The 14,466-nt window shown below is 43.4% G+C and overlaps 1 protein-coding gene across 1 annotated transcript; it reads right to left on the bottom strand.

The window, feature by feature from the left end:
* Positions 1 to 1,610: 1,610 nt before the first annotated feature.
* On the bottom strand, positions 1,611 to 14,248 carry LOC110509020 (recoverin). Its single transcript, XM_036968638.1, has 3 exons — positions 13,654 to 14,248; positions 5,572 to 5,683; positions 1,611 to 2,451 (listed from the first exon to the last, which is right to left on the bottom strand). The coding sequence occupies exons 1-3, from the start codon at positions 14,032 to 14,034 to the stop codon at positions 2,363 to 2,365; spliced, it is 582 nt and encodes a 193-aa protein (XP_036824533.1). The 5' UTR covers positions 14,035 to 14,248; the 3' UTR covers positions 1,611 to 2,362.
* Between the last annotated feature and the right edge of the window lie 218 nt (positions 14,249 to 14,466).

Raw genomic sequence — 14,466 nt, 5'->3', positions numbered from 1 at the left:
CTTTCACTTCGTCTGAATGTGTCCCGTTCTGAATCTGTAAAATAAACAATCATCTCTGTGTCAATCTGAAGTGGAACTGATGTTATTCATGCAGTCTCAGCCCTGCTCCCCCTCCTCCCCTATAGGAGACATCGACCTTATCTGCATTTCTCTATCTGTCTGTGGTAGCTCTACTGTAGATCTCTCTATCTCTCTGTGGTATCTCTACTGTAAATCTCTATTTCTCTATCTCTCTGTGGTATCTATACTGTAGATTTCTCTATATTTATCCATCTGTCTGTGGTATCTCTACTGTAGACATCTCTGTATTTCTCTATCTCTCTGTTGTAGCTCTACTGCAGATCTCGCTGTATTTCTCTATCTCTCTGTTGTAGCTCTACTGTAGACATCTCTGTATTTCTCTATCTCTCTGTTGTAGCTCTACTGCAGATCTCTCTGTATTTCTCTATCAGTGTAGATGAAGGGGCAGAGACAAGTTAAATAATAATTTTTAAGCCTTGAGACATGGATTGGTTAAGTGTGCCATTCAGAGCGTGAATGGGCAAGACAAAAGATTTAAGTGCCTTTGAACGGGGGTTGGTAGTAGGTGCCAGGTGCACCGGTTTGTGTCAAGAGCTGCTGGGTTTGGTCCACCACCCAAAGGACATCCAGCCAACTTGACACAACTGTGGGAGGCATTCGAGTCAACATGAGCCAGCATCAATGTGGAGCACTTTCGAAACCTTGTCGACTCAATATTAGGGGCTGACCACCACTATGTGTGTAAAACACTGTAAATTAGCTATTAGTTCATCAATACACAAGCATAAGAGGACACAAGGCAGATAATTCCCCTGCAGCTAGACAGAGACAAATAAGAGAGAGATGGAATGAGAGATAGGGATGCAAAGATTACAGAGAATTTTCTTCTGTCTGCTTTCTGATGTTGGACAGCAGATTATGACAGTAATCCTGAGTTGGACAGAGAGAAGAAGGGAACGACTGAGGAGGGAAGGAAGGAGGGAGGAGGATGTGGGGAACAAGAAACGGCCTTGGAAATAAACATAGGAACATGGACACAACTTTGCACGCGCAGGCATGCATAATACATTATAATACACACACAGCACGTATTTTCATGGTGTCAGAAAATCCGGGATTATCTGACCATGTGTAAATATGATCAAAAACATAAGACCCTTGTCCTTTGTGAATCACATATTTGAATACATGAAGTCACTGTTTGGACAATAGGAACCGTATAGAAACCCTACTATTCTTACTGAAAACAGACCTTTTTTAGGTCACGGACTAATTTGTGGGACATCACGGACACGCACACACACATGCACACACACACATGCACACACACACACACACACACACACACACACACACACACACACACACACACACACACACACACACACACACACACACACACACACACACACACACACACACACACACACACACACACACATGCACACACACACACACACACACACACACACATGCACACACACACGCACACACACACGCCCACACACACGCACACACACACGCACACACACATGCACACACACACGCACACACACACACAAAATGATTTGCAATACACAGAATTTATGAGAAAAGCTTTAATCCACCATATGCAGCGTATAACTCTTTGATTAAAACAAAAAGACAATTGCAGGATAAAAATCTAAAAGCCGCCATCACAACCATGCAAATTCCTAATGGAGAAAAGGTTTTTTGTTCTACAGATTTTCAATTTCTTTTCCCAAATACCTGTGTCCAAACTGTTACCATTTATCACATTTGCACATTTCAAGTTTTCCTTCTACAGCAACACCATTTAGAGCTTCTTAGAATAATGAAATGCATAGAATGAGCAATGGTTACCAAATGATCAAGTCCATGAGTATTCAGGACACTGCTAAACACTAGACCACCATTACTTTTTCACAATCATCTCACAGTACCAAAAAGCTATTGTAACTTCAATCTGATAGGAAAACAGCATTTAGCAGGGATATTGTATCAATATACAAACAAATAAATATACTTATGCCTCAATGTTTCTGTCGTGTTTATATTGCATCAAACACTAATTACAATAGTGGCCATCTACCTTCATATTTATCACATCTACCTTCATAAAACAGCCTCAATCCATTAGGCATACATGCACAGACAGACATGTATACCATAACCAACATAAACCCCTACTTTCTTAGAAGGTACAGTGAAGACAATTAAGACACCACCATACAAGAGTATTTACACAGAAGAGAAAGACAGAACACTAGAATACAATGACAAAGAGGAGGAGAGGAAGAAATAGTGTGTGAAGGAGAAAGAGGGGAAGAAGAAGGGATGACTAGTCAGTGATGGGTTCGTAGTGGATGAGACGCATGGCGTTTTCGTTCTCCGTCACCCCCTTGATGAACTCTCCCTCTGCCAACCGGTCTGAGGGAGACAGAGAGAGAGAAATACATCAATAAATAAAGGGAGACACACAGAGAGAAAGACAGAGACAGAGAGAAGTTGTAAAATAATTAGTGTTTGACTCCTGAGTGGCACAGCAGTCCCTGGTTCACTACAGTCCCTGGTTCGAATCCAGGCTGTATCACATCCGGTCATGATTGGGAGTCCCATAGGGCAGCGCACAAGTGGCCCAGCGTTGTCCGGGTTTGGCCGGGGTAGGCCGTTATTGTAAATAAGAATTTGTTCTTAACTGGCTGGCCTAGTTAAATAAAGGTTAAATATTTTTTTTGCAAGGAGGAATGGGAAAAAATGTCAGTCTCTCGATGTGCAAAACTGATAGAGACATACCCCAAGCGACTTACAGCTGTAATCGCAGCAAAAGGTGGCGCTACAAAGTATTAACTTAAGGGGGCTGAATAATTTTGCACGCCCAATTTTTCAGTTTTTGATTTGTTAAAAAAGTTTGAAATATCCAATAAATGTCGTTCCACTTCATGATTGTGTCCCACTTGTTGTTGATTCTTCACAAAAAAATACAGTTTTATATCTTTATGTTTGAAGCCTGAAATGTGGCAAAAGGTCGCAAAGTTCAAGGGGGCCGAATACTTTCGCAAGGCACTGTATATACCATCTGTCAGTAGTTCTTCAACAGTACATACTGTATGTGTACTGTATATACCATCTGTCAGTAGTCCTTCAACAGTACATACTGTATGTGTACTGTATATACCATCTGTCAGTAGTTCTTCAACAGTACATACTGTATGTGTACCATATATACCATCTGTCAGTAGTTCTTCAACAGTACATACTGTATGTGTACTGTATATACCATCTGTCAGTAGTTCTTCAACAGTACATACTGTATGTGTACTATATATACCATCTGTCAGTAGTTCTTCAACAGTACATACTGTATGTGTACTGTATATACCATCTGTCAGTAGTTCTTCAACAGTACATACTGTATGTGTACTGTATATACCATCTGTCAGTAGTTCTTCAACAGTACATACTGTATGTGTACTGTATATACCATCTGTCAGTAGTTCTTCAATAGTACATACTGTATGTGTACTGTATATACCATCTGTCAGTAGTTCTTCAACAGTACATACTGTATGTGTACTATATATACCATCTCTCAGTAGTTCTTCAACAGTTCATACTGTATGTGTACTGTATATACCATCTGTCAGTAGTTCTTCAACAGTACATACTGTATGTGTACTGTATATACCATCTGTCTGTAGTTCTTCAACAGTACATACTGTATGTGTACTGTATATACCATCTGTCTGTAGTTCTTCAACAGTACATACTGTATGTGTACTGTATATACCATCTGTCAGTAGTTCTTCAACGTTACATACTGTATGTGTACTGTATATACCATCTGTCTGTAGTTCTTCAACAGTACATACTGTATGTGTACTGTATATACCATCTGTCAGTAGTTCTTCAACGTTACATACTGTATGTGTACTATATAAACCATCTGTCAGTAGTTCTTCAACAGTACATACTGTATGTGTACTGTATATACCATCTGTCAGTAGTTCTTCAACAGTACATACTGTATGTGTACTGTATATACCATCTGTCTGTAGTTCTTCAACAGTACATACTGTATGTGTACTGTATATACCATCTGTCAGTAGTTCTTCAACGTTACATACTGTATGTGTACTATATAAACCATCTGTCAGTAGTTCTTCAACAGTACATACTGTATGTGTACTGTATATACCATCTGTCAGTAGTTCTTCAACAGTACATACTGTATGTGTACTATATATACCATCTGTCCGTAGTTCTTCAACAGTACATACTGTATGTGTACTGTATATACCATCTGTCAGTAGTTCTTCAACAGTACATACTGTATGTGTACTGTATATACCATCTGTCTGTAGTTCTTCAACAGTACATACTGTATGTGTACTGTATATACCATCTGTCAGTAGTTCTTCAACGTTACATACTGTATGTGTACTGTATATACCATCTGTCTGTAGTTCTTCAACAGTACATACTGTATGTGTACTGTATATACCATCTGTCAGTAGTTCTTCAACGTTACATACTGTATGTGTACTATATAAACCATCTGTCAGTAGTTCTTCAACAGTACATACTGTATGTGTACTGTATATACCATCTGTCAGTAGTTCTTCAACAGTACATACTGTATGTGTACTGTATATACCATCTGTCAGTAGTTCTTCAACAGTACATACTGTATGTGTACTATATAAACCATCTGTCAGTAGTTCTTCAACAGTACATACTGTATGTGTACTGTATATACCATCTGTCAGTAGTTCTTCAACAGTACATACTGTATGTGTACTATATATACCATCTGTCAGTAGTTCTTCAACAGTACATACTGTATGTGTACTGTATATACCATCTGTCTGTAGTTCTTCAACAGTACATACTGTATGTGTACTGTATATACCATCTGTCAGTAGTTCTTCAACAGTACATACTGTATGTGTACTGTATATACCATCTGTCAGTAGTTCTTCAACAGTACATACTGTATGTGTACTGTATATACCATCTGTCTGTAGTTCTTCAACAGTACATACTGTATGTGTACTGTATATACCATCTGTCAGTAGTTCTTCAACAGTACATACTGTATGTGTACTGTATATACCATCTGTCTGTAGTTCTTCAACAGTACATACTGTATGTGTACTGTATATACCATCTGTCAGTAGTTCTTCAACGTTACATACTGTATGTGTACTATATATACCATCTGTCAGTAGTTCTTCAACAGTACATACTGTATGTGTACTGTATATACCATCTGTCAGTAGTTCTTCAACAGTACATACTGTATGTTTGCTGAGCAAAGAACATAATGACATAAAAACCTTTCCTCTCATTGCCACAACAACGCAAGTCACAACAACCTATTGTGTGTGTGTGTGTGTGTGTGTGTGTGTGTGTGTGTGTGTGTGTGTGTGTGTGTGTGTGTGTGTGTGTGTGTGTGCGCGTGCGCATGAGTTTGTGTGTTTGTGCGTGTGTTTGTGCGTGAATGTGTTTGGGTGTGCGTGCATGCATGTCTGTGTGTTTGTCTCTTACCGTTGTCTGGTTTCTCAAAGTATCCCCACAGTTTGTTGGCTCTCTTCTCTGGTGTATTCTCGTCGGCTGGTAACTTGGGCAGATCTTCCTTGGGGATTAGGTTAAAGATGGCCTGAGAGTGAGAGAGAGAGTGAGAGTGAGAGTGAGAGTGAGAGTGAGAGAGAGAGAGAGAGAGAGAGAGAGAGAGAGAGAGAGAGAGAGAGAGAGAGAGAGAGAGAGAGAGAGGAAAGAGGGAGTAGGGGGAGAGAGAAAAAGAGAGAGGGAGAAGAAAGAGGGGGTAGGGGGAGGGAGAGAGAGAGAGAAGAAAGATGGGGTGGGGGAGAGAGAGAAAGAGAGAGAGAAGAGGGGGTGTGGGAGAGAGAAAAAGACAGAGAAAGAGGGGGTAGGGAGATAGAGAGAGAGAGAGAAGAAAGAGGGGGTGGGGGGAGAGAGAGAAAGAGAGAGAGAAGAGGGGGTGTGGGAGATAGAAAAAGACAGAGAAAGAGGGGGTAGGGAGATAGAGAGAGAGAGAGAAGAAAGAGGGGGTGGGGGGAGAGAGAGAAAGAGAGAGAGAAGAGGGGGTGGGGGGAGAGAGAGAAAGAGCGAGAGAAGAGGGGGTGTGGGAGAGAGAAAAAGACAGAGAAAGAGGGGGTAGGGAGATAGAGAGAGAGAGATGGTAGGGGAACAGATCAAGTAAGATTGCATAGACTTCTTTTACATGATATATATATACAGTACTAATCAAACATTTGGACACACCTACTCATTCCAGGGTGTTTCTTTATTATTGTAGAATAATAGTGAAGAGATCATACATGGAACACATGGAATTATGAAGTAATCAACAAAGTGTTAAACAGAAAGTGTTAAACAAATCGAAATATATTTTAGATTTTAGATTATTCAAAGTAGCCACCCTTCGCCTTGATGACAGCTTTGCACACTCTTGGCATATGTGTCCCAACTTTTGACTGGTACTGTATCTACAAGTTCAGAATACTGTATATTACATATGATCTGCTGGCAACCGTTTATATGTAGTTATTGACCACTAGAGGAACCCATCTGACCACTAGATCAACCCATCTGACCACTAGAGGAACCCATCTGACCACTAGAGGAACCCATCTGACCACTAGAGTAACCCATTTGACCACTAGAGTAACCCATCTGACCACTAGAGTAACCCATTTGACCACTAGAGGAACCCATTTGACCACTAGAGGAACCCATTTGACCACTAGAGGAACCCATCTGACCACTAGAGGAACCCATTTGACCACTAGAGTAACCCATTTGACCACTAGAGGAACCCATCTGACCACTAGAGGAACCCATTTGACCACTAGAGTAACCCATTTGACCACTAGAGGAACCCATCTGACCACTAGAGGAACCCATTTGACCACTAGAGGAACCCATCTGACCACTAGAGGAACCCATCTGACCACTAGAGGAACCCATTTGACCACTAGAGTAACCCATTTGACCACTAGAGGAACCCATCTGACCACTAGAGGAACCCATCTGACCACTAGAGGAACCCATTTGACCACTCCTGTGTGTCATTTTTACCAGTTAGCTTGTCTTGTCTTCTAATATTCACTTTCACTTACATTATCTTTGGAACTACATCAATTGGCCACATTATTTTAAGATTTAATCTACGTTAATTGAATGGATGTTTAGTAAACTTCCTGGGACACATCATATTCAGCTCCCTGAGTCAGATATGTGTTCTGCCCTACCAAGCACAAGAGCAGTAACTGCTTATAGAATGAAACTGAGAAAAATCACTTTTAAATTGTCCAGCCAAATGACTTGTAGGCAGATAATTGGTGCTTTGGTTATCTGTTGTCTTACTGTGAGTTTTTTTTATTTTATTATATTCACCCCGACCCTGACCTCTGACATGACCTTTGGCCCTACCTTTGGCCCTACCTTTGGCCCTTTACACTACATGGCCAAAAGGATGTGGACATCCCTTCAAATTTGTGGATTCGGCTATTTCAGCCACTCCCGTTGCTGACAGGTGTATAAAATTGAGCACAGAGCCATGCAATCTCTATAGACAAACATTGCCAGTAGAATGGCCCGTACTGAAGAGCTCAGTGACTTTCAACGTGGCACCGTCATAGGATACCACCTTTCCAACAGGTCAGTTCGTAACATTTCTGCCCTGTAGAGCTGACCCGGTCAACTGTAAGTGCTGTAAGTGGAAACGTCTAGCAGCAACAAGGGCTTAGTCACACAAGCTCACAGAACGGGACCGCCTAGTGCTGAAGCACATAGCTACATAGTAAAAAATATTCTGCCCTCAGTTGCAACACTCACTAACAAATTCACTCACTAACGTTTGTCGGAAGCTTCATGAAATGGGTTTCCATGGCCGAGCAGCCACAAACCATTCTAAGATCACCATGCGCAATGCCAAACGTCAGCTGGAGTTGTGCACGTGTCCACATACTTTTGTAGTCTATGTAGTGAATTTCTATGTGTCATACAGTGTCATATACTGTAGTAGTAACCACAGCCCAAAGCTCAGTGAAGCCAAGGTAAAAGGCAGTAACTGACTTGAGTGACTGTTGTTACTGCTTTCTGTCCTTGGTTTCACAGTAACTTTTTCCAGTTACTGCAAATATGACCCCCCCATTTTCTCCAAAACACAACACAGTGGAGGCAGGATATTTGTCCAGGTGACAAAGCATGCAGTTACTGCTCTTTTGGTTTGTAGGGCAGGTGATGACACCTGCATGAAGGAATGACCTGCAGTATGTATTACACACATATCATGGGCTATTTGGCCAATCAAGTGCTATTTCAAAATTAGGTGATTTTGCAACGACAATCAAAATAAAATAAATCCACTGTAATAACAGATTCTAGACCTATGATGTAAATGATTCTCTATAAAGTCAATAGTCAATCAGGGGCCATCTGAGTGTAACTTTAGAGTCAGGCCTTAAAGCTGTGACCCACATAGAGACAGGAACCACTCATCTCTCACACTTAAAACACCCAGATTAACGTGGATTATCGCCAAGACCCAGGCCATAAGGCCAAACACTGAGATGTCCTCCTCCTTTTTCCCCTCCCTCCCTCCCTCCCTCCCTCCCTCCCTCCCTCCCTCCCTCCCTCCCTCCCTCCTCTGACCTGTTTGGTTTAGGCTGAGTATTTCCTAAAGTTGATTTAGTGTTTTACCCCCTAGGCCTAATCCTAGATTTGGATTGGGTGAAATTATCCTAGATCTGTGCCTAAAGACAACTTTTACCAGAGAGGGGTTGGTTTGGCAGGCTATTCAGTACAACCTATATAGTAAAGCCAGTTTCAGACAGACAGAGACAGGCTCATCTCAGGGCAAAGGTACTGGACACTATTTACAGTGCCTTGCGAAAGTATTCGGCCCCCTTGAACTTTGCGACCTTTTGCCACATTTCAGGCTTCAAACATAAAGATATAAAACTGTATTTTTTTGTGAAGAATCAACAACAAGTGGGACACAATCATGAAGTGGAACGACATTTATTGGATATTTCAAACTTTTTTAACAAATCAAAAACTGAAAAATTGGGCGTGCAAAATTATTCAGCCCCCTTAAGTTAATACTTTGTAGCGCCACCTTTTGCTGCGATAACAGCTGTAAGTCGCTTGGGGTATGTCTCTATCAGTTTTGCACATCGAGAGACTGAATTTTTTCCCATTCCTCCTTGCAAAACAGCTCGAGCTCAGTGAGGTTGGATAGAGAGCATTTGTGAACAGCAGTTTTCAGTTCTTTCCACAGATTCTCGATTGAATTCAGGTCTGGACTTTGACTTGGCCATTCTAACACCTGGATATGTTTATTTTTGAACCATTCCATTGTAGATTTTGCTTTATGTTTTGGATCATTGTCTTGTTGGAAGACAAATCTCCGTCCCAGTCTCAAGTCTTTTGCAGACTCCATCAGGTTTTCTTCCAGAATGGTCCTGTATTTGGCTCCATCCATCTTCCCATCAATTTTAACCATCTTCCCTGTCCCTGCTGAAGAAAAGCAGGCCCAAACCATGATGCTGCCACCACCATGTTTGACAGTGGGGATGGTGTGTTCAGGGTGATGAGCTGTTTTGCTTTTACGCCAAACATAACGTTTTGCATTGTTGCCAAAAAGTTCAATTTTGGTTTCATCTGACCAGAGCACCTTCTTCCACATGTTTGGTGTGTCTCCCAGGTGGCTTGTGGCAAACTTTAAACAACACTTTTTATGGATATCTTTAAGAAATGGCTTTCTTCTTGCCACTCTTCCATAAAGGCCAGATTTGTGCAATATACGACTGATTGTTGTCCTATGGACAGAGTCTCCCACCTCAGCTGTAGATCTCTGCAGTTCATCCAGAGTGATCATGGGCCTCTTGGCTGCATTTCTGATCAGTCTTCTCCTTGTATGAGCTGAAAGTTTAGAGGGACGGCCAGGTCTTGGTAGATTTGCAGTGGTCTGATACTCCTTCCATTTCAATATTATCGCTTGCACAGTGCTCCTTGGGATGTTTAAAGCTTGGGAAATCTTTTTGTATCCAAATCCGGCTTTAAACTTCTTCACAACAGTATCTCGGACCTGCCTGGTGTGTTCCTTGTTCTTCATGATGCTCTCTGCGCTTTTAACGGACCTCTGAGACTATCACAGTGCAGGTGCATTTATACGGAGACTTGATTACACACAGGTGGATTGTATTTATCATCATTAGTCATTTAGGTCAACATTGGATCATTCAGAGATCCTCACTGAACTTCTGGAGAGTTTGCTGCACTGAAAGTAAAGGGGCTGAATAATTTTGCACGCCCAATTTTTCAGTTTTTGATTTGTTAAAAAAGTTTGAAATATCCAATAAATGTCGTTCCACTTCATGATTGTGTCCCACTTGTTGTTGATTCTTCACAAAAAAAATACAGTTTTATATCTTTATGTTTGAAGCCTGAAATGTGGCAAAAGGTCGCAAAGTTCAAGGGGGCCGAATACTTTCGCAAGGCACTGTACCTCCACATCCCTCCCACTTTGCCCATGAGCCTGGCCTGCCCGGTCCCTGTCTCTCAGTCTAAACCCACAGCCTGGCCTGCCCAGTCCCTGTCTCTCAGTCTAAACCCACAGCCTGGCCTGCCCAGTCCCTGTCTCTCAGTCTAAACCCACAGCCTGGCCTGCCCGGTCCCTGTCTCTCAGACTAAACCCACAGCCTGGCCTGGCCTGCCCGGTCCCTGTCTCTCAGTCTAAACCCACAGCCTGGCCTGCCCGGTCCCTGTCTCTCAGTCTAAACCCACAGCCTGGCCTGCCCGGTCCCTGTCTCTCAGTCTAAACCCACAGCCTGGCCTGCCCGGTCCCTGTCTCTCAGTCTAAACCCACAGCCTAGCCTGCCCGGTCCCTGTCTCTCAGTCTAAACCCACAGCCTGGCCTGCCCGGTCCCTGTCTCTCAGTCTAAACCCACAGCCTGGCCTGCCCGGTCCCTGTCTCTCAGTCTAAACCCACAGCCTGGCCTGCCCGGTCCCTGTCTCTTAGTCTAAACCCACAGCCTGGCCTGCCCGGTCCCTGTCTCTCAGTCTAAACCCACAGCCTGGCCTGCCCAGTCCCTGTCTCTCAGTCTAAACCCACAGCCTGGCCTGCCCAGTCCCTGTCTCTCAGTCTAAACCCACAGCCTGGCCTGCCCGGTCCCTGTCTCTCAGACTAAACCCACAGCCTGGCCTGCCCGGTCCCTGTCTCTCAGTCTAAACCCACAGCCTGGCCTGCCCGGTCCCTGTCTCTCAGTCTAAACCCACAGCCTGGCCTGCCCGGTCCCTGTCTCTCAGTCTAAACCCACAGCCTGGCCTGCCCGGTCCCTGTCTCTCAGTCTAAACCCACAGCCTAGCCTGCCCGGTCCCTGTCTCTCAGTCTAAACCCACAGCCTGGCCTGCCCGGTCCCTGTCTCTCAGTCTAAACCCACAGCCTGGCCTGCCCAGTCCCTGTCTCTCAGTCTAAACCCACAGCCTGGCCTGCCCGGTCCCTGTCTCTCAGTCTAAACCCACAGCCTGGCCTGCCCGGTCCCTGTCTCTCAGTCTAAACCCACAGCCTGGCCTGCCCGGTCCCTGTCTCTCAGTCTAAACCCACAGCCTGGCCTGCCCGGTCCCTGTCTCTCAGTCTAAACCCACAGCCTGGCCTGCCCGGTCCCTGTCTCTCAGTCTAAACCCACAGCCTGGCCTGCCCGGTCCCTGTCTCTCAGTCTAAACCCACAGCCTGGCCTGCCCGGTCCCTGTCTCTCAGTCTAAACCCACAGCCTGGACAGATTTAATGATTAAGATTATTGTTAATTAAGATGCTTCCTGCACAGTTCTCACAGCCACTCCTACACGTCTACTTATTTATCTACAGTAGTGTAGTGGGATGTAAACGTAAGTAAACACGTTTTTTTTTTGCACAACAGTTTGTCCACCGTTTGGGGAAAAATGCATTGAAAGTTTAGAGGTGTTACTTTTTCACAGCGACCGGCTATTTAACCACCTATTTTCCCCCACAACACCCATGTTCACATTTCTGAGCTAATATGTGTATCAACACCGAAAGAGATGCCATCACAATATCAACCTCAACCAGACACCTCTAAAAACTATAGTCTCCATGTGTTACGTTGGTTGACTCTGCCCTAAAGGTTGCAGCTGGGATAGAAAAAGGCTGATAGAAATGACTGTTGGTCTTGGCCAGTGTTGCTCAACATTGATCCTGTGCCAGGGCACCCACTAGGTATGCTGGATTTCACTCCAGCTCGGCATCACATCACCTGTGTGAACACAGCCCATGTTGTCTAGAACAGGGTTTCTCAACTTAACCCCCTGTATGCAGTTGATTTTTTTGTTTACCAATTACTCCCATTAACAAGGCTTACTTGAATTGGCAGACCATCATTTATCTTAATATAGTCATTTTAAAATAGTTTACTCTCAACGTCATTTATCTCATTGGTTCTAAGAGGATATATTAATTAGTATCTTGGGCAGCTTTTACACAGGCAAATCGACAAATCAAATCAGCTCTGAAAAAGATCTGCTGTGAAAAGATCTGATGAGTTTGTCAAAAGACAAATTAGTGGAAAAATATCAGAATTGGGCTGCCTGTCTAAACGCAGCCATAATTAGTGATGTGTGTTACTTAGTTAGTTGATTATCTACAGACTACATACTTTAGTATAGCACAGAAGCATGGGGACCACAGTAAGTACAGTAGCCTACATTTTCTGGATGCTAAATCATTAATCTTGTGGATTATCAGGAAGGATTGGGTGGCTGAAATGGGCAAGAGCTCTACATTAGCTAATTGATGATTAGGACTGAGACTGAACGCAGGAAGTCGGCGGCACCTTAATTGGGGAGGACGGGCTCGTTGTAATGGCTGGAGCGGACTAGATGGAATGGTACCAAATACATCAAACACATGATGGTTTCCATGTTGATGGTGCCATTCCATTACCTCATTTCCAGCCACCCCCACCTACATGTACAGATGACCTCGACTAACCTGTACCCTGCACATTGACTCTGTACCGGTACCCCCTGTATATAGCCTCGTTATTGTTATTTTATTGTGTTACTTTTTATCAATTTATTTGGTAAATATTTTCTTAACTCTTTCTTGAACTGCATTGTTGATCAAGGGCTTGTAAGTAAGCCTTACACAGTAAGGTTGTATTCGGCGCATGTGACAATCAAAGTCTGATTTGATTATTATGAGCTGTCCTCCCCTCAGCAGCCTCCAATGGAACCTACATACCGAGGAAAATAAGGGCACTTTTGACCACAGACTGACTTCTGATGATATTCAATATATAGACAGGACCTACATTTAAGAAAAGCTATATTCCCACAAGTCCATCATTTGTTCTCCTAAAAAAAGCCTCACTAAATTGTATGGCTTGTTTTCTTCTGTCAGTTTGGAGGTGACGCACTATTCCCATGCCACATACTGTAAATGGTAGAAAAACCTTTGAATGCCTATATCCACAATTTCCCCTTGTCCCATCTTCAAAATGATCATCACCGTCATTGATGGTTGTTGTAAGAAGGTTCTTCTACCAAGTGGTTCAAGGTTAGAATCCGTCCTTGATCTCTCACCTGGCAGATGACTTCCACTTCTGTCTTGGTGATGTATCCGTTCTTGTCCACGTCGAACAGTGAGAAGGCCCACTCCAGCTTCCTCGTCGTCTTCCCACTGGAGGTCATGTGCAGTGCAATGATGTATTCCTTGAAGTCCAGAGTGCCGTCCTCGTTGGTGTCGAATGAACGGAACACATGCTGAGCGTAGGTCTTGGCTTCGCTATCGGGGAAGAAGCGCGCGTAGATCGTCTCGAACTCCTCTGGCGAGATGCGTCCGGTGGGACACTGCTTCTGGAAGTTCTCGTACCACTGGCACAACTCGTTCTCCGTGAACTTGGTGTTGAGCTTCAGGTCCTCCAGGATCTCCTTGGAAATAGCACTGCTCTTGGCGTTCCCCATCGTATTAGCCTGTACTGGGATCTCTGAGTTATGGTCGAAAGCTCTCTGAAGTAGTGCCAACAAGGACAATCAGATCTCTACAATGACTGAAGTGTTACCCAGTGTACCACTAGGAACCATGCATCAACGAAAGCCTTCAATATCAGGGAGAAAGAACAGAGAGGGAGGCAGAGCAAAGAGTCATGACCCAGCTGTGTCAGCAGTAGAGAGAGTGTGAAGTGATGTGTTAGGGATGAACTGTTGTCATTCTGATGGGTGACGTAGATAGATAGATGGAGTAACGAAGGAGGGGGGTGGAATTAGACTGCTACCTTTGGCGACTGGATTAATTCAGTTAATTCAGGATTTAAGGTGGCTGAGCTTTCCACTCAAATTAACTTTAATTTCCATATTCTCTTTTGCCAAACCATCTCTCTTCTTGTCTGGTCTGTG

This window comes from Oncorhynchus mykiss, chromosome 3 (assembly GCF_013265735.2).
Source record: "Oncorhynchus mykiss isolate Arlee chromosome 3, USDA_OmykA_1.1, whole genome shotgun sequence".
NCBI lineage: Eukaryota > Metazoa > Chordata > Actinopteri > Salmoniformes > Salmonidae > Oncorhynchus > Oncorhynchus mykiss.
The sequence above is the reverse complement of the archived record's forward strand: the minus strand, read 5'-3'. Positions and strand labels throughout refer to the sequence as shown.